Source organism: Dipodomys merriami, unplaced genomic scaffold (assembly GCF_024711535.1).
Source record: "Dipodomys merriami isolate MVZ:Mamm:240054 unplaced genomic scaffold, mDipMer1.0.p SCAF_30, whole genome shotgun sequence".
In the NCBI taxonomy this organism is placed as follows: Eukaryota; Metazoa; Chordata; class Mammalia; order Rodentia; family Heteromyidae; genus Dipodomys; species Dipodomys merriami.
The window spans coordinates 8829536-8850208 of record NW_027204493.1 but is presented as its reverse complement, the minus strand read 5'-3'; the positions used below and the strand labels follow the sequence as shown (position 1 = coordinate 8850208).

The following is a 20673-nucleotide window of genomic DNA, read 5'->3' as shown; positions in this document are numbered from 1 at the left end:
TGATACTTACCTCTAATCCCAAGAGGCTGAGGTGGGAGAATGGAGAATTCCAAGCCAGCTGAGGCTCCATAGTGGAAACTGTCTAAAAACTTTTCCTCAATTTCAAATGAAATAAAAGTAGTAGAGATAAGATATTTCAAGTGCAGCTATTGAAAATAGGTATTGCCTCATGTATTTTTTTAATAGTAAGAACACTTAAGCCAGGCGCCAGTGGCTGTAATCCTACTCAGTAAAGTAATCCTACTCGTAAAGCTACTCAGGAGGCTGAGATCTGAGGATCACGGTTCAAAGCCAGCCCAGGCAAGAAAGTCCATGAGACTCTTATCTCCAATAAACCACTAGAAAACCGGAAGTGGTGCTGTGGCTCAAGTGGTAGAGTGCTAGCCTTGAGCTGAAGAGCTGAGGGACAGTGCCCAGGCCCAGAGTTCAAGCCCCACGACCGACCAAAAAAAAAAAAAGAACACTTATAATACATTCTTAGCACTTGTCAAGTACATTGTGACTATAGTAATTATGATATGCAACTGATCTCTTGAACTTATTCCTTGTCTAGCCAGAATTTGGGGTCCTTTGGCCAAAATCTTCCCAATCCCTCAATAATTTTGGCCTGTATTATATATTAATCTTCTACATAAAATTATTTTGTATAAATGAAGCAGACAACCATATTTATAAATTTTTGATATTCTTGAGTATGTGCTTGTTAACAGTATAAGGACTGAATGTTAATGTGTCAGATACTTTATTAGTAATCTACTTTCTTAAACTCTTTGAGAATTTAATATCATAAACACATAACATCAGTACAAGGATAAATCCATCATCAAATGTGCATCTTCATCAGTATGTCTAAAAGTCTAGTCTGTACAGTTTAGTGCCTAATTCAGGGGACTTCATTCCTCATACTGAGTATAATGGAATTATGTTGAACGTTTCCTACACAGAAGTGATGATACTAGGAATGTGAGAAACATAAATGGCCTAACTGCACCTATACCGCTGTAGCAAGTGAAACATTTATCTGCAATTCTCACACAAGAGAATGCTTTTAGGGCTAGGCCTGAAGCTTAGCGGAGTGCTTAGTTAAGTCCCTGGATTCAGTATCTAGCACCATAAAAGAGAACTAACTTGCCTCCCTTTTTTTTTTGGCCAGTCCTGGGGCTTGAATTCAGGTCCTGGGGGCACTGTCCCTGAGCTTTTGTGCCCAAGGATAGGTCATTTGTGGTGCTTAATTGGAAGCAAAGATTACAGGTGTGAGCCACCAGAACCCACTTAAAATAGTATGAGAGAATTAAAATACTTGTGATCAGAATGGTGGTAGGGCATGCTTAATGAAGCAATAATACCAAAGTAGACAAAATTTTCTAACCATCGTAGGTATGATAAATGACAAGTAAATTTTACTTGTAGTTTACAGGGTTTTTGCTTATTTTTGCCTGTCCTGAGGCTTGAACTCTGGGTTTTTGAACACTGTCCCTGAGCTCCTTTACTGAAGACTTTGCTTCCCTGGGCTGGCTTCAGACTATAGTCCTCATAGCTCAGTTTCCTGAATATCAGCTAGGATACAGGCACCAGCATCAGCTAGGAAGTTTTATTTTCATATAGAATAAATTGTGTGAAATTCTAGTGGGTGACACAATGTTTATGTATTTGAAACTTGGCCAATAATTTGTTAGACCATTGATATATTTGTATCGTGTTTTGACATTGGTCTAAATTTCTCTTGTTCTGAAAGATCAAAGGAACAAATGGACAGGTTACAAGAGCAGATATTCTTCAAATTGGTCTTCGGGAATTGCTGAATGCTCTCTTCTCTAATCCTATTGATGACAACCTAATTTGTGCAGTAAAATTGCTGAAGGTTAGTTTTTTACTTTTTACTCTAATTTACCTGTTTACCCATTTAATTTACAATTTAAAGGAAAGTATATATAGTACACAAATGAATCATTTTAAAGGTAAATATTTACATTTTATTTGTTTTTGAGTATATTGGAAAAGCAGTGTGCAACATACACATAAGGAGCAAAACTTAGAAGTGAGGAATCCAAGTTCTTTACCCATTCCCATCTATAAATTCCTTTCTTTCCCTCTTGCATTCCAGCCTTTTAATAATTATGAAATAGGGCGCAGATTCTCTCTGACTATTTCCTGCTGTCAAGGGGCGTCGATGTTAGGGATGAAAGGCAGAAATGCGGTCTTCTCCCAGAGAAGGTAGCAAGCAGCATCTGTCCGTTGGCAGACATGAGTCCTTAGATGGAAGTCTGGAGGAAGTCTCTTGAGGCAGGGGCTGGACAAAAAAGCAAAAGGAAAAATGTTACTGAAAAGATTGGATGTCCATGGCTTGGAGGTGTGTGGAGAGGAGCTGGCTCAGTGTTACCCACTGGAATCTTCAGGGATGCTAGATAGCCTTACCTTGGTAGGCCCAAGTGTGTGTGTGTGGGGGGGGAGGAAACAGGTGTACCTCCAAGTTAGTGTTGGTATAGAAGGGACAGGAGCAGGAGCTGCTTTTATTCTTAACAGATGAATGCCTGTCCCTTGAGCTTGACTGCCATGGGGTAGTCAGCAAAAACTGGTGAGGGCCTGTCCACTTAGGATGTAAGCCAGATGGATTAATAGTGAGAAACACTTGATCCCCAGGCAAAATTGAGAGTGGGAAAGAGGCCTTGAAGAGGCCTATAAGGAATGTGAAGATTCCACTGTGTATTTAAAGAGGCTACCCCCTTGTTGGGTCACTTTGGAGATGAAAGCAGGTCCTTTGTCAGATTGAAGTGACCTGGATAAGCCAAACCTATAAATTTCCTTTATAAGGAAAGAGGCAACAGTGTCAGCTGTCTCTGACCCTGTGGGATAGGCCTCAATCCATCCTAAAGAGGTATCTATCATAGCTAGCAGGTATCTCATCTGCTTAAATCAAGGCATGTGAGTGAAGTCTGCTAGTCTTCCTCTGGGGTATGTCCCCATGCATCAAGCATAAAGGTGAGGGATCACCTGTAAGGATGTAAGGGAACAAGTGGGGCAGGCTTAGGAAATTAGTCTTTAGTTGGACAGTTAGGCTTGAGAAGGTTGGAGAGGCTTGTATCTGATGTGCAGTGCCTGGTGTACCTGGGAAAGAAAGCTGTCTGCTCGTGTCTCAGGAATGACTCGTTCTTCTAGATACCACCATCCCTTTGGGTCCTGGGAGGCTCCTGTGGGTTATAAGAGGGTTGAATTGGAGACAATACCAGAAGCAGGGGAGCTGACAGGTCTTGCGTTAAGGCCCTAGTTAAAGCTGTAAGTTCTGCCTTTTGTGAGGTAGTGCCAGGAGGCAGAGGGCTGCTTTCAGTGCAGTCATTACTGATAGCATAGCCCCCAGTTTGGCTGCTGATGGGTAGGTGTGGAACTAACATCGATGTATCGGGTGTCTTCTGGATCAGGAAGAGGGGCTTCAGAGATGCCTGTAAAATGGGTTGTGAATCCCTCCAAGGTCTATATAGGAATGGGATGGAATCAAGGTGGCTGGATTGAGAGGGGAACAGCTTTCCAGTGAGAAGTCAGGTTTTTCAATGAAAGTAACATGAAGCAGCTGTAGGCAGGAAAGGGAAAGGGAAGACAGGGCTTCATGAATAAAAGGTCCGTTAGTCTGTGGGGGGAGCAAATGGTAGGGCTGGCCAAAAGTGAGTTCTGTGTTCTATGTTAAAGTGTTGCCAAAGCTTGAAGGTGGGGTGGGGGAAGGGTTGGCTTACCTTCTGGAGGGACAGTCGACTCCCCAGTGTCCCTTTTGGCCACACCTTGGGCAGGGTCCAGGTGGTGGTTGTGGTGAAGGACAGGCTTTTGCCCAGTGGCCTTCTTGTCCGCACTTGAAGCATGGTCCAGGGGGCTTACGTTGGGTGCCTCTTCTCCGGATGGCAGCAGCCAGGATTTCATAGTTTTCCCTCTTATGGGCAGTCTTATTGGCAATCTTTTGCTCTTCCCGATTATTAAAAACCTTAAATGCCATTTTCACCAGCTCTCTTTGAGGGGTTTGAGGACCATCCTCAGCTTTTTTTAACCTTTTCCTAATATCAGGGGCTGATTGGGCAATAAAATGAATATTAAGAACCACCTTGGCCTCTGCTGACTCTGGGTCCAGCTTAGTATAGCGCTGGAGCGCCACCGTGAGGCGTTCCAGAAATTCGGCTGGGTTTTCATTGGGCCTTTGAGTAATGTAGTTTAATTTGTCATAATTTACGTAGTGATAGGCTGCTTTCTCCAGGCCAGCCACTAAGCAAGTTATCATCCTACTTCTGTTTTCCTTCCCAGGAGTATTACTTTGATCATTCCAATTGGGTTCTTCCCTGGGCACAGCTGTTGCTCCTACCGGGAAGTCATTATTTAAGCGGTGGGCTTCATCTGCATGTGCCTGGGCAGCAGTCCACACCCTTTCTTTTTCCTCAGCGGTAAGGGTAGAGGACAGTATTAGATATATGTCATGCCAAGAAAGGTCATAGGTCAGAGCCAGGAATTTAAACTGCTTGATGTAATTTTTAGAATCTTGGGAATAAGATCCCAGCTGCTTCTCAATCTGAGCAATATTGAATATTGAAAATGGGGCATGCACTCTAAGGATGCCTTTAGGCCCTGCTACCTCTGGCAAAGGGAACCTGGAGTTTGGTGGAGGTTGCCTAGAGTCGGTACGGGTGTGAGCCGCAGGGAGGGAAAGGAGAGAGGGCGAAGAGGGCAAAGAGAAAGAAGGTGGAGAAGGCACTGAAGGCTCTGCAGGGAGAGGGGCAGAGTCAAAAAGGGGGTCAGACACTACAGGCTCAGGAGGGATGGGGAAAGCTGGGCATGATTGGCAGAGAGTCGGGTTATCCTGGAGAGCATAGGAAGCCTGAATATGAACGACATCTGGCCATTTACCATTGCGGTGGCAAAAACCATCTAAGTCTCTGAGAATGGTATAATCAAAATTCCCATCTTTGAGCCATTGAGAGCGATTATCTGGTCGGTTCTGTGGCCAGAATTCAGAGCAATAAGTTAAGCGTTCCTTGTTGATTGAGTCCGTCAGGGACAATTCATCTAAGGTACGCGGGAGATGGTCCAACGAAGTTTCCTCCCTTGGGCGTGACTTGCAGCACCCCATTAGAAACGCTGGAGGAAATAGCTGGTGAGTGATGGAGAGCTTATTGGACGGAAGCAGCGTCCAGCTCCTCCAGTGCCCCCTAGACAGAACCGGCCAGCCCCAGAACCACGCGTCCTTGGCTTGGAGATGCCCAGGCCTAAAGCCACGTGGAGCCGCGTCTAGTCAGAGAAAAACCAGAAAACCTGCACAATAATTCACTCACCAGAGCACTGAAGTGTGGAGGTGGGTGCGGAGGCCAGCAGTGGGGCTGAAAAGTCTCCCGTGGCGTCTCGCAGCAGTTCGGTCCGTGGAAAAGGGCCGTCAGAACTGGGATCCTCCTCAGAGAAAGAAAAAAACAAAACAGAAAAGGGGAGGGGGGAAGCAGAGAGGAATCCGCCTGTCCTGACTTTAATGCAGCACCGAGGAAAGAGCACCGGGAGGTAATCCGAGCAAGGGAAAAGTTTATTCTCAAACTGCGCTGGCCCCAGCCTAGTCGGCACTTCACCTGGCACGTGGCTGAGAAAGGGGGCTTCCCTTCCAGGCCTTGTCTTATCTAGGGTAGGGGCGGGGAGAAGGCGTGACCTGGTGAGGGGGGGTGTGACTAGGTAGGAGAGGACGTGACCTCAGTGGGTGGAATGTGACTGCCTCCAGGTGTGCCAGTTGCCTAGGTGATGCAGACTGGGTGGAGACTTAGCCAAAAGGAGGGAGGAGTCTGCCCTGCCTTCCCAGGGCAGACCTTACAGGGATGTAGAGATTTATTTCTGTAGCATTACTTGTTAGTATTTGTTATATTCATAGGTATTGTTTATCCATTCCAGTAGTGAGCCGTTGTATTATTTTCAGTTTAGCTACTACAGCACTGTTAGTACGATTTCATTATGTTTTATGTGTATAGTGTTTTTTTTTTTCCTTTGTGCTATCCTAAGGCTTTGAACTCAGGTCTTGGACACTGTCCCTGAGCCTGTTTTTTGCTCAACACTAGTGCTCTGTCACTTGAGCCACAGCTTTACTTCTGGCATTTTTGGTTGTTAACTGGACATAAGAGTGTCATGGACATAACTGCCTGGGCTGGTTTTGAGCCGTGATCCTCATGTCTCAGCTTCCTGAATAGCTAGGGTTACAGGCACGAGCCACTCAGAGACCAGCTATGTGTAACTCTTTTTGTATACTGAAGTCCTTAACATAGATTTTTGTGGGGCAACCGTTAATTTAAATTGAACTTCAAAGTTTTCCTCCAGATGCTAAACCAAAATGTATTCTCAGCAGTGCACCTTTTTTCTCACATCTTGTAATGATATACATCAATCCTGATTCTTGTTTTTGTAATGGGTAACAAATAAAAGTCTGTTTTCATTCACTTAGTCAATGAAGTTCAGTATTCATTCATATGTTTATTAGCCAGCCATGTTTGTTTCCGTGAACTGCTTGTTTTATACTCAACTTTTACATATTCCTTTTTTGTTTTGCTCGATGATACTGGTGATAGAACTTTCGACAACTGCTTTACCTCTTGAGCTATGGTTTTGTCCTTGTACTATATTTGAAAAAGTGACATGCTTGTTTAAACATAATATACTATCTAGTCTTCCAGTAAATATACCATATATTCATTGATGTGAAGCCCATGTTTAATAACTAATATAATTCATTCTTTTCAGTCAAAAATATAGAAGATATAGAAGTCTCTGAATATTAGATTAAGGTAGAGAATAACAGGAAATATTTAACCTGCTAAATTCATATTGTTTAAAGAATGCTTAAACAGCTACTACTAATAGTTTTAGAACTTCTACAGTATTGAATTTCTTACTTTATTGACACTTGCTTCTTTAGTTGACAGGATCAGTTTTGGAAGATGCTTGGAAGGAAAAAGAAAGGACTGATATGGAAGAAATTATTCAAAGAATTGAAAACGTTGTTCTCGATGCAAACTGTAGCAGGTAGGCAAATCACAATTCCCCGCTTTCTTTGGAGATTTATTTTTAATCTGGCATAATTCTCAGAATAACAGATTTTACAGATTGATCTTCAGAAATATTTTCCTTAAAGATGCAATGGCTTGGGGCAAATATTTTCATTGTAATCTTTTTTCAGTTATACATAAAGTTGAAAAAGTTAAGAATTTCCTGTAATAAGTTCACTGAAAATAAAATTATTTTATTATCCTCACTTATTAAAGAAGTAATTTTATAAAGAATTCTCACAAATATAATAGATAAATGTTTAAAGGGTAGTCTTTAAGGACCATGTAGTCAGTTATGCAAAACAAACTTCAAAGCTTTATTTAAAAAGTAATAACTAGCTGGGCACTGCTGACTTTACCTGTAATCCTTGCTACCTGGTAGACTGAGAATGGAAGTTTCCCCATTCCATGATAGCCAGGTAAAAAAGTCCTAGAGATTCCATCTAAAGTGAAGGAAACTGAATGTGGTGGCATATTTCTGTTATCCCTGAAGTGACAGGAAGCCTAAAAATAGGCAGATCAAAGTTCAGGAGTGCTCCTAGGCACAATGCAAGACATGTTTAAAAAATAACCATCAAAGGGTTGGGAAGTGCTTGCCTTGCATGCACGAGGCCCTGGGTTCGATTCCTCAGCACCACATAACAGAAAAAGCTGGAAGTGGCGCTGTGGCTCAAGTGGTAGAGTGCTAGCCTTGAGCTGAAGAGCTACGGATCAGTGGCAAAAAAAAAAAAAAATCAAAAAGCAGATCTGGAGGCATGGCTCAGTGGTAGAACCACCTGCCTACCAACTGTAAGGCCCCCAAGTTCAAACCCTAGTACTGTCCTTCCCATCACCCAAAAAAGTGAGTTTATGTCATTTGTCAATGTCTAGCTAAAGTTGTTAAGTTTAGGAGATAAAGTTTTGTGGGGTTTTTTTGTTGTTGTTGTTGGTCATGGGGCTTGAACTCAGCCTGGGTGCTGTCCCTGAGTTCTTTAGCTCAAGGCCAATGCTCTTCCACTTGAGCCACGGTGCCACTTCTGGTTTTCTGGTAGTTAATTGGAGGTAAGAGTCTCACAAACTTTCCTGTCCGGGCTGGCTTTGAACCACGATCCTCAGATCTCAGCCTCCTGAGTAGCTAGGATTACAGGCATGAACCACTAGCGCCCAGCAGGAGATAAGGATTTTTGAGTATATAAAGTATTTAAAAGCTTGACATACTAATTCATTATTGTTATATTAATTCATTATTTTACTTTTGTCTACAGAGATGTAAAACAGATGCTCTTGAAGCTTGTAGAACTCCGATCTAGTAACTGGGGCAGAGTCCATGCAACTTCAACATACAGAGAAGCAACACCTGAAAATGATCCTAATTACTTTATGGTATGCCAGTTTTTCTTTCTTTGTTTTTTTTTCATTTTCTTTTTTTTTTTTTTTTTTGTCGTGGGGCTTGAACTCTGGGCTTGGGTGCTTCCCTGCGCTCGTTAGCTCAAAGTGAGCACTCTACCGCTTGAGCCACAGCAAAACTTCCGGTTTTCTGGTGGTTTATTGTAGATAAGAGTCTCAGGGACTTTCCTGCGGGGCTGGCTTTGAACCGTGATCCTCAGATCTCAGCCTCCTGAGTAGCTAGGATTACAGGCATGAGCTACCGGTGCCCAGCTCAGTTTTTATATTTTAAGTTTTGTATATGCCTAGAGTCACTTTTGGAAATCAGTTGAGTTACTTAAAGCTATTCTGTAACTCATTGCACAGAAACACTTTCATTGACTTAATCTAGCATAGGAAGCAGCAAAGTAGGGGCATATAAAGAGAAGAGAACTTTCAATGAAAGGCTTGACTAGAGAAAGGCCCATCTGATGGGAGAACAATAAGGCTTTGGCTTGAGTCAGCATGGAGATGCAAGATGAAGATTTTTAGAGAATTCATGCCAAAGTTCTGTGTCTCAGATTTAACTTTGTATTATATAGAGTAGAAAAACAACTGATTACCATGCCAGTGGTTCTTCTACAACTTCCAAGAAGTTATGGTCGTAGAAGTTCTTCAAGAAATGATAGATAAGTCAGATGCCTATAATCCTATATATATAATCCTTATGCCTATAATCCTAGCTACTTAGGAGACTGAGATTTGGAGGATTGTGGTTCCAGCCTGTGCAGAAATGTTTGTGAGACCCCAGTCTCAACAGAAAAAGCTGGGCATGGTGGTGCATGGATTTCCACCATGCAGCTATGGTGGAAGCATATCTAAGAGGAAAATGATTCAGGCTGGCCTAGGCAAAAGTGAGACACTATTCAAAAAATAACTGGAACAAGGGGGGGGGGGGATTAGGTGGGAGGCTGGGGGGAGGGGAGGAGGATGGAAGGAATGGGAAGGGAAAACAAAGGAGGAGGCTACAATACTTGATAAGAAATGTACTCATTATCTTGCCCATGTAATTGTAACCCATTACTCTGTAAAGTATTTTCACAATAAAAAGAAAGTTAGATATTCAATAACAATATAGTTAATGTAAATGAACCATTACCAAATAAAATGATTTCAATAAAAAAAAATAAAAATAAATAACTGGAACAAAAGGAAAGGACTGGAAGCATGCCTGGCTCAAATAGTAGACCACCTTCCTAGCAAGCATGAACCTCTGAGTTCAAACTCTAGTAAAACCAAAAGAAAAGGAAATGGTAGAAAAGGAAGAAAATAGCGAAATACTACCTAATGTTAAATCATGATTCACCAGGAATATAACAGTCAATAGATGGTAAGGTTAAAACTCTGTGAAGGTGAGATAAAGAATGGAGATCTGAAAAGCATAAATTATTCCAATAAAAGAGAGTGGTTCCCAGAAGTTTGAGAGTTCTTTTTTCTGTTTTGTTTTTTGCTTATTCATGCACTGTCAGGTATGCAAATAAATGACATCAACCATACTATACTAATTCTACATAATTTTAAAATAATTACTTTTATCACTTTGATTCATCCTAGAATGAACCAACATTTTATACCTCTGATGGTGTTCCTTTCACTGCAGCTGATCCAGGTATGTTCTTAGTTGTCCCCCATCTCCACACATAATTTCTAGTAATAACCTTCACATGAAACTACTGCTCATCAGTACAGAGTTATAGCACTTTTATGTGTTCACTCATTCTGAAATACTAGGATAAAGGTTTATCTTAAGTAGAATATCTTTTATGCTATTTCACTATGTATATTGTCTTATAAGGATTAGAATTCCTCAAATGCAGCCATAATACTTGTATTTCTTTTTCATATTTTGATTATGGATTCTTCAGTTTTCAAGTGTCTAGAATGGAAGAGATAGCTGGTTCTAGTTCATCCAGAAGGGTATGAATTATACTTGTAGATACTAAGAATCACCGATTGAATTACTACTTGGTGACTCAAAATTTAAATCTGAGCTTACCCTTCCACCTTGTGTCATACAGATTGTTTTAATTATAGTGCTTGGAACTATAGGATGAACAAGAGAAATTCTTTCCATTTAGTACAAACTGTAGCCAGTTTCCCATTGGGCTTTTTGCCACTTGAGCAGGTATTGACTACCATGTGTCTCTAGTATAGATGAGTCTCTTTAAAGGGATTAGAATTAAGTTACTCTGAGCATCTTCATCTTCACTAAATTTTCCTAAATTACTTTCCTAAATTCCTAAATGGCCTTCCAGTGTGATTTACCAGAGTTATTTCTCTTTGCCCTTGGCAAACTTGTTATAATACTGGGTTTTGTCAGTCCCATTATATGAAATTCTTATTTTTCTGACTAATGATGGTGAATTTTGTTTTCTGCTTCTGTTGACATTTTGATTTCCTCCTTTGGGAATTGCCTGTTTAAATCCTTTGCCCGTAATACTCTATTGGATTGCCTCGCTACTTTGTAATATAATACTTAATATAGAAAAAAATAATCTTGATCAGCTGAGAATTTCATTATCTCTTCTCAGTAAATTACTGCCTTTACATTTTGTTCATTATGTCTCATTTAGAAATTTGAGCTTTGACACAAACAAAATTTATTAGTCTTGTTTGTGCTTTTGTTTTACTTTATCCACTCTCAAATTCCATTTTCTTTTAAAAATCTTTGTTGCTTTTCATAGCTAAGTCTTAAATCCACCTGGCCAATTTTTTTTTTTTTTTTTTTTTTTTTTTTTTGGGTCCGGTCGTGGAGCCTGGGCGCTGTCCCTCAGCTCTTCAGCTCAAGGCTAGCGCTCTACCACTTTAGCCACAGCGCCACTTCCGGCTTTTTTCTTTTTGCTTATGTGGTGCTGAGGAATCGAACGCAGGGCCTCAGGCATGCAAGGCAAGTGCTCCTCCACTGAGCCACCTTCCCAGCCCTGCCTGGCCAATTTTTATGTATGGAATAATAGTTGAAAATAAATATTTTTTCCATTGTCTTCTAAGTATTCATCTTTTACTTATTATTGTGTACAGTGTACTGTTTTCATGTTGATTTTTCTGTTAGTCAGTTGGCCTCTTTACACAAATACCTCCCTCTTAATTATTCTTATTGCTACAAATCTCTGATACTGAGTAAGATAAATCATCTGGCTTCTTTTTGTGTCATAGTGCATATTATCCCAGCTACTGAGGAAGCTGTGATAGGAGAGTCATTTGAGACCAGCCTGGGCAACATAATGCAAAACTGTCTTGAAATCAACAGATCTTCCCTCTACTTAGTCCTGAAAATTACCTCTGTTTATTTTGTTACTTTTGTCTAATGTGTTTATCCTATTATTTCTAGTTTCTATTTTTTATTAGTTTTATTTGCATTTTATTCAAATTACCTTGAACATTTTTTAAGTATCAAATCCTCTTAGTCATCATTTAGTGTATGCTTATTTAATTTCCATATGTACTCATTTAGTGCCACCTACTGTTCTGTTTCTCACATGTTGTCTCCATGTGTCTCTTGGTTACTAAAACCAACATCTTGCCAGTCTTCCAGTTGCAGTATGGATGGTTTCTAGTTCTTTTTAATTTATCATCTCATGATGTGCTTGTCCATACAATAAAAAAAAGTCTTTCTTAGTACCTCAGGTTGTTGATAACAGAAAAGTTAAAAGTTTAAAATTTGACTAAGAATTGGAATTCAAAATAGCTCTCTTTTAAAGCTGAGTTAGAGTTTTATAGAAACAGTTTTAGAAAAACATAGTCTTTATCTAGTACTTATAATACCCTTCGAAAATTTGAGGCAACTTTTGTTTATAACCAACTAATTACAAGTAGTCATTGGTCCATTACTCAGAGATAAGGATTTTGTGTTGTATATAGACATGCTAATCTGAAAAAAAAAAAAAACTGCCTACAACAATTGGCAGGCTGAGTTATATCACCTGTGTTACCTTATAAACTGAATGCAGGGAAAGTTGGAAGACCTAAAACATTTGTTGGGTAGCTTTCCTTTTATAAAAAGGGAAAGAAAGGAATTGTATCAGAACTTTTGACATGGGGCTGGGAAGGTGGCTCAGTGGTAGAGCGCTTCCCTTGCATGCTTGAGGCCCTGGGTTCGATTCCTCAGGACCACATAAGCAAAAAGAAAAAAGCCAGAAGTGGTGCTGTGGCTCAAGTGGTAGAGTGCTAGCCTTGAGCTGAAGAGCTGAGGGACAGCGCCCAGGCCCAGAGTTCAGGCCCCACAACCGGACCCAAAAAACAAAAACAAAAACAGAACTTTTGACAGGTTAGCCTGCTACCTAGAAAGCTTAGTTTGCCTACTTGTAGAAGAGTAATAGGAAGTTTAGATCATATGATTAAAATCTTGCTAATAGGGGGAAGAAATGGAATATGGAAGGTAGTGTTCCTCCCCAACAATTGTAAATGAGTTTTTTTATCTGATGGAAAGCCACATAGAGAATGTAGACAACATATATGTTTTCTGTGGAATAAATGATAGATTTAATAGTAGCTTTGATTTCCAAGTTACATTTGTATTGTATATAATTATTTAAGATTATTAGCATGCAGGGGGAAAGAGGCAAAATAATAGGGTATAAGATGTTCGATGAAAATTGTTTTGTATATTTAGAAGTTAGTACTATTTATGTAAACATTTATTTAGTCTACTTAAATGAGTAGTTGTAATATGAAGAATTAGGGACAAAAACTAGTCCTTTCATATGGTCTTTTAAGTATTTTTTTTTCTATGTTGTTTTATAGATTATCAAGAGAAATATCAAGAGTTACTTGAACGAGAAGCCTTTTTTCCAGATTATGAAGAAAATGGAACGGATTTATCAGGGGCTGGTGAGCCGTAAGTTCTTTTTAGTTACTAATTTTCTTTGTAGCCAATTTTTATATGCAGAATTTTATTACATATTTGGCCATACTTAGGGCTTGAATTTAGATCCTTGTGCTTTGTATACAAGTGCTGTGCCACTTGAACCATACCTCTAAGCCCTTTTGGCTTTAGTTCTTTTTCAGTAGGGTCCTGTGCTTTTTTTGCCTGGGCTGGCCTTCCTATATTTGGTCTTCCTACCTTTGGTCTTCCTACCTACACCTCCCATCTAGCTGAGGTTACAGTATGAACCATCATGCCTGTCTTGATCTTTGAGATGGGGATCTTATAAATTTTTCGGAGGGGAGGTATGTGTTCTGGCCTGGAGCTGCAATCCTCCTATCTCCACCTCCCAAGTAGAAAGTGATACCAATTATGGAATCTTAAGTGGACACCTAAATATGGTCAGATTACGATTTCAAAATACAACATTGTCATACTACCATATACTGGCTTCACAAAAGCAAACAAGAAAAAAAACTAAGGATTTGAAGAGCTAGGAAGAAGGCTTAATTCTGTTGTATATACCACTGGTGGTTAAAAATAGTCATTTTTGGCACTGAACTTGATTATTTTCTTAATTTTCAATTTAAATATTCTTTTTAATGAGCTCATGATTCAACACACCTGCAGGAAATGGGGAAGAAATGGAAAGAAAAGATGTATCAGCATATGATGGGATTAGGAAAATATTTGTAGCATTTGTAGGTGGATTATTGCCGGGTGAGAGTGGAAGGACGGGTAGACAACATCATGTCACCAGGGGAAAATGCAGAAAATTCTAGCCCTGCCTCTTTCTTGGATAAAATTTTATGTATTGATTAAAACTCACTATCTCTTTTTAACAAAATTTAATTAAGATAATAGTACTGTTCATCTTTTTAAATATGGCTATTGCAATTCAGTAAGAATGTATATATTCACAGGTGTGGGGCATGTCTGTAAGTTTCTCTATAAGTTTTAAGACTAGCTTGGGTTACAAAGCAAGACACTGAATCCAAAAACAAAGTGTATATATTAAATTTTTAAGTGGCTCTTTTTATATCTCTCATATGTAATTAAGCAAGGAAAGCTTTTCTTTTTTGGAGATGGGGTCTCAAATTCAGTATCTTCCTCTTTCTATTTTAGTGCTAGGATTTCAGATGTGTAATACCATACCTGACACTTTCTGTCATTTTATTTTATTTTATTTTTGTTTTGTTTTTGGGTCTGGTTGTGGGGCCTGAACTCTGGGCCTGGGTGCTGTCCCTCAGCTCTTCAGCTCAAGGCTAGCACTCTTACCACTTGAGTCACAGCACCACTTCTGGCTTTTTTCTTATGTGGTGCTGAGGAATCGAACCCAGGGCCTCAAGCATGCAAGACAAGCGCTCTACAACTGAGCCACCTTCCCAGCCCCCGTTCTGTCATTTTAAACTTAATAGTTAAGGAAAAATAACCTGGGATAAAAGCCAGCCCAGGCAGAAAAGTCCCCATGAGACTCATATCTCCAATTAACCACTCAAAAACTGGAAATGGCACTGTGGCTCAAGTGGTTGAATGCTAGCCTTGAGCATAAAGAGGCTCAGGGGCAGCGCTGGGGCCCTGTTCAAGCCCCAGGACTCCCCCTCCCCCCACCCCCAGTAAAACAAAACAGAGAACAGTAACAACTGTTTTTATGGCAGTGTTCTAGCAGAAATCATAGCAGGATTACACTTTCTGATGTTAAGGAACCCTAGGCATAAAAGGCATAAATTAATAATGAAATAGTAAATGGGGAAATGATTTCACCAGAGGAAAATGGTATGTCTGAAATTATGATCTAGTTACAGTGTAATTGTTTATTGGGAAGGTTCAAATTTATGATAAATCAATCTTCAGGTCCAAGTGTACATATATGTCAAATCTTTGATTAGTAACAGACTCCTCGGACAATTCAAATATTTGGTTTTCAGAGGACTGCCTCTTACATTCTTCTAGAATTAGCCTTCTGTTTACTATAGTTAAGTCAAAGGAATGTCACAAAATTGTACATGTCTATATGTATATAGCTAAACACCTTAAGGCAGTTTCTGAATTGAAAAACATTAAACTCATTCATATTTGGTTTGTTTTGTAGATATTTGGATGATATTGATGATGAGATGGACCCAGAAATTGAAGAAGCTTATGAAAAGTTTTGTTTGGAATCAGAGCGTAAGCGAAAACAGTAAAGTTAAATTTCAGCATATCAGTTTTATAAAAGTTTAGGTATGGTGATTTAGCGGAACACAGGAAAGCAAGAAAATATGTTACACTTATACCAAATTAAGGATGTTGAGTTATGTTACTAATGTATGCAACTTTAATTTTGTTTAACACCATCTGCCAAAATAAACTTTATTCCCTATAACTTAAAATGTGTATATATATAAAATAGTTTATTATGTACAGTTAATTCCACTGTTTTGGCTGCAATAAAATCGATTTTGAAATAAAGGAAATGTTGAAAGTAAATTTTGCTAGCTGGGTTAGATGCTTATCCTTTAAATTCTCCTTTCCTTGAGAGAAAAAGTCTTAGCCTGGAAATACATATTACTGTGAAAATGTAGCATTCTTTTTTAGATATGACTTACAGCTTTTAGTTTGACATTTGTGTCTCAATAAATTGAATTTCAAATACTAATCACTGTCATGAATACCTTTAGCCGTAAAGTCTTGGAATATATCAACAACTGATTTACTGATATAGATGTTAATTAATACCAAGGGCTTTTGAAATGTCCTAAATATAGGGAGGGGAGGTGGAGAACTTAGAACTCCCACCCAAAAACCAAGACTTTGCTGAAGACTTATTCCAATTCAAGAATCATTGTTTGTTTCACCTGACTAACTTCATGATCCTCAGCCTTAGAATGTTATCTGCTTTATTTATATGGCTTTCTCATTTTTTATTTTGTAGCATGGGTTGCATTAACTTTTTTACTAGAGAATTTTACTAGATACTTGTCCATTCAAGTTTTCATCTGCTTTATAATTGATACACCTTGAGGATGTCTTTTCTAATACTTTTACTATAATGTGGTACCACCTCGGCCCTATGTAAGTAATATTTTTACCTAATGTCAAATCTTTTTCCAACTAACTTAAAAATAAAACATGTATAAAAGGGTTGCTTGTAAATATGCATGTAAATAGTTCTGTTAATAACCCATTATTTTACATCTGGTACATCTGTGTCTGCTAATGCTGTTAGCTTTCTCAGTTTTCTGCTTGTTTGTTCAGTCTGAATTAAAATAGATTTTGAAAATAAAACAGTAGTTTTCTTTCCTCTTAAGTTTTTAAGTGGTATTCTGGTGTTTTAAAGAATTATTGTTGAACTTTGTATGAAATGAATTTATTTGAATGTTTAAATTCAGAGAAACTATAGGATAGGCAACACTAGGCTTACTAAATAAATGTTTACTTCAGTAGCAAATAAATCTACCCAGGAAAATGAGTAAATATATGACATTGTAACCTGAGAGTATTGTTATTGGAGGTTTTAGAAGTTAGAATAGTTAGAATATTTTTTTTCAAAATGCTAACTCCATATGCTTTAGACTAGTAGTTGCTCTATATTTATCATTCAGTATTTGTCACTAGGTCATTGCTGCTAACTACTTCCAGAAAATAGTAGCTCCCAACAAGTCAGTATATATTCTAGATAATCACTTCAGCTTACCAAAATAAAACCAAAAAAATCAAAAACCCACCCAGGGGAACCCACCCAGGGCTGGGACTGTAGCATGTGCATAGCCCCAGATTCCATTCTTAGGACTGGAGAAAATAAAAACTAAAATCAGCTTAGCTGGGAAAATTAAAGGATGGGGACAGCTTGAGCAGCTGGGAGCTATGGTCATCTGGAGTCATCTCATAGGGCTGTTGAAGGGACTGAGGTGACCTGAGGCAGCTGTGGACCAGAACCATCTACATTTGACAATTCTATTGCCTATCTCTTGGACTTCTCTCAGCATGTTGGCTGTATTCTCGGGTCAGGTATTCCGAAATACCCAAGAAGAAATTGTATTCACAAGTTCCGTTACATTACTTCATTATTTCCTTGGTTCTCAGTAACTAAAGCTGTATTAATTAAGAAATATATATTCTTAAATCATAACTACAAAGTGAAGAGTCAGCCTTTTGTCACAGTTGTTAGCCTTTAGAATTACCATATATATCTTCAGCATGAGCAAGTGTGAATTTTTTGTTTTTGCTAGTCCTGGGGCTTGAACTCAGGGCCAGGGCTCTGTCTTTCAACCTCTCTCTGCTTCCTAAGGGAAGTATTAGGGTTAACTCAAAATGAGTGTGTTAGAACTTCAAGGGTTTTATTTAGGTCATTTGGTCTAAAACACAGGAAGGTCACGAGATTGAGAACTGTTAGAAAAAATAATGGTAGGTGGGAATTGGTGGCTGACACCTGTAATCATAAGTACTCAGGAGGTAAGGGGATTGCAGTCCAAAGCAAGAGTCAGGACAGAAAGTTAATGAGATTCTTCAGTTAATCACCAGAAATCCAGTAGTGGTGCTCTGGTTCAAAGAGGTAGAGCGCTAGCCTTGACCCAAAAGAGCTCAGGGACAGTGCATAGGCCCTGAGTTCCAAGTCCTATGACCAATAAAAAATAAAATGCTAAATCTATACTTTCTTAAATTTTATATGTAGGAGGGACAGATGAGTGAGTTAAGTTGGACTCTTTTTTTTTTTTTAAATCAATTTAGTGAGAGGAAACTGGTACAAAAGTAAAACTGTTGATGACTGAAAGCTTAAATTTAAAGGAAAAAGCATCTCAATATCAGTACAATCGAGCTGGCTACAAAGTCCAGGAGTCATTTTCTTGCAAAGTTTAATATCTGAAATGCCATCAGTGTCCCAATTTGTGAAATCAACTGCTTCATTACCAGTGACACTTCAGAATTGCCTCTATTCATTACTGGGAATACCTAGTTGCTAAACTGCCCTTGACTCAAAGCAGCACCTTTTTTTAAAAAATTGTGATTGATTACATAATTTCCCAAATTTCACAGCATTGTGGGATAGTGATGTTCAGTTAAAGTCACAAACACATTTTAACTTTCCTGGAGCAAATTATCTATCACAGTCTATAACATAAGTTCTATGAGCTTTGCGATAGTTATTTCTTCCACATTGGGTGGTATATACATTTCTTTTTGTTTTGCATCAGCTGTTCCCTCTTTCCCATTTGTTCCCTCCCTCTCATCGCTGCCATTAAGTTGTTTAGTTCATTTTGATCAATGTCCTGTGCAGCTAATGGGTCTTGCTGTTGTATGTTTTTCCCTGATTCCCTCTAGTTCTGTGTCATCTTCTTGGTGTACACATATATACCATACAAGTGATCAGCAGCATGGGGTTATTTAGTAGTGGTTCGACCAGATGAGTGAAAGTTCTTTGTTTCTTAAGTCCTATTAATTTTGTCTTATCACCTAACATTTTGGATTTAACATCTACTTATCAGGGAGACCATGTACCGTTCGTCTCTTTGCTCTTGGCTTACCTTGCTCAACATGATTTCTTCTAGCTCCATCCATTTCCATGCAAATGTCATTATTTTGTCATTTCTAATGGCTGCATAATATTCCATTGTGTATAGATACCACAATTTTTGGATCCATTCATCTGTGGTGGCATATCTGGGTTGTTTCCATATCCTAGCTATTGTGAACAGTGCAAAGCAGCACCTTTTTTAAAGTCTTGTTACAGGAACAGCATTCCACTCAGAAGTGGTCACTTTAGAACTTCTTGGGAATCCTTGAGCAGGAACAAAAACCTGATAAAAGATTCTCTCCCCAAGTTCTTTGTAGAGTGTACCCTATTCCAGTTCTCTTGGTGTGTGCTTTTTGTTTGCAAGTCTATAGATGATTTTGCCAGATGATAGGCTTACGCAGGGTGGTCTTGGGTTGACCAGACTTCAGCAGATGTCAATAATGTAAGCTCATATGCTGCTGCCTGGGTGTCAACCTGGCAGATATCAACCTTGGTGAGCCCAACACTACTATTGCATCCTAACAGCCAAAATCATGTATCTGCATAGGTTTGTACCACTGCAGATTCACAATTACCTTGGATTAAGCACTCAACACTGCCAGCGATCATATTTCTCTATTCAGTCCTTTTCTAATTGCTTTATACTCTCACTCTATCAACCCCATCATCACCTGATTGCTTCACAGGAAAATTAAAAGCCAGACACGTGCACAAATACATCTGTATTTGTCTCTTGTGTAGGAGGCATTGTTCCTATTAAGACCAGTAATTCAGTTTGTGCTAGATCCCTCTCCTCTAACTTGTTCATGAACTTTTATTTGGTGTTTGCATTTTTAAAAATCTGGCTCTTAGTATTACCTGATGAACATGCTATTCTCATCAAATGGATTCTGGCTCCCATATTTCACCTTAATTACCATCCTATATCTGTTTCATAGGCAGACCTCTCAAATGTTACTCTATTTTCCACATTTCTTTATTTGCTTTTCAAATCCATTGTGACTTCTGTATTATATACATACTCTCACTAGATTCATTACTGACCTCTATATGTCAGCACAGTAAATCCAGTAGGGGATTGATTTTTGTCAGCTTGTCCTCTAGCAATATGTGACAACAAAACTCAAACCTAGGTATACAGGACACAAGCAGTGGCTTTTTTTGTGTGCTGTTCCTCTTCAATGCTTTTGTGGATTCTCTTTCTTTCCCTAATCTGTAAGTACTGTTCCTTTCCAGGCTCAGTCCTAAACATTGCAATTTCTGAACATCACACCATTCTAAGACTTCAGAATCCTGAAACTTCAGTTAGCAAATCACAATCAGTAAACTCCAGGCTTACTTCAATCTCTTGATTCCAGATTTTATTTTTTTTGCCGGTCCTGGGCCTGGACACTGTCTTTAAGCTCCTTTTGCTCAAGGCTAGCACTCATCACTTGAGTTACAGCTCCATTTCTGGTTGTTGTTTTTTTTCTGTGATTAATTGGATATGAGTCTCAGACTTTTCCTGGCAGGCCAGCTTTGAACTGTAGTCCTCAGACCTCAGCCTTCCTGAGTAGGATTACACATGTGAGCCACCAGTGCCCAGCTTGAGTCCAGATTTTTATTACCCATTTCCACTAGGTGGACTTACAAAATTTAAGTGTACATTACATCCTCTGTACTCCTCAGTACACTGCCACCTTTTGACTTGCCCCAACCAGAAACTGGCATTTTAAACTCACTTTAGGTCCAGGTTTAATAATCCCCAAGAATAGTTGTGCTCCTTCCTCACTGGTGAGAGTCCTGAGTTCCAACTGCTATTTTCTTCCTGATCACTGGAAAGCCAAATGAATGCTCCATATCTGCTCTTGAGATCTACATTCCATTCAGCA

The 20673-nt window shown here is 39.1% G+C and overlaps 2 protein-coding genes across 4 annotated transcripts in view; one reads left to right on the top strand and one right to left on the bottom strand.

Moving 5' to 3' along the window:
• Window positions 1-15755, top strand: part of Paip1 (poly(A) binding protein interacting protein 1) — a 37672-nt gene extending 21917 nt beyond the window's left edge. For all 3 annotated transcript variants that reach the window (XM_070041136.1, XM_070041134.1, XM_070041135.1), the window contains exons 6-11: window positions 1736-1861; window positions 6914-7020; window positions 8288-8405; window positions 10002-10056; window positions 13188-13281; window positions 15401-15755. In XM_070041136.1, coding sequence (XP_069897237.1) covers window positions 1736-1861; window positions 6914-7020; window positions 8288-8405; window positions 10002-10056; window positions 13188-13281; window positions 15401-15494 — 594 coding nt within the window. In that variant the 3' untranslated portion in view covers window positions 15495-15755. The remainder of the gene's footprint in view (window positions 1-1735; window positions 1862-6913; window positions 7021-8287; window positions 8406-10001; window positions 10057-13187; window positions 13282-15400) is intronic.
• Window positions 3126-5101, bottom strand: LOC138840683 (uncharacterized). Its single transcript, XM_070040950.1, has 2 exons — window positions 3726-5101; window positions 3126-3188 (listed from the first exon to the last, which is right to left on the bottom strand). Exons 1-2 carry the CDS (start codon window positions 5099-5101, stop codon window positions 3134-3136), a joined length of 1431 nt encoding a protein of 476 aa, XP_069897051.1. The 3' UTR covers window positions 3126-3133.
• Window positions 15756-20673: the final 4918 nt, after the last annotated feature.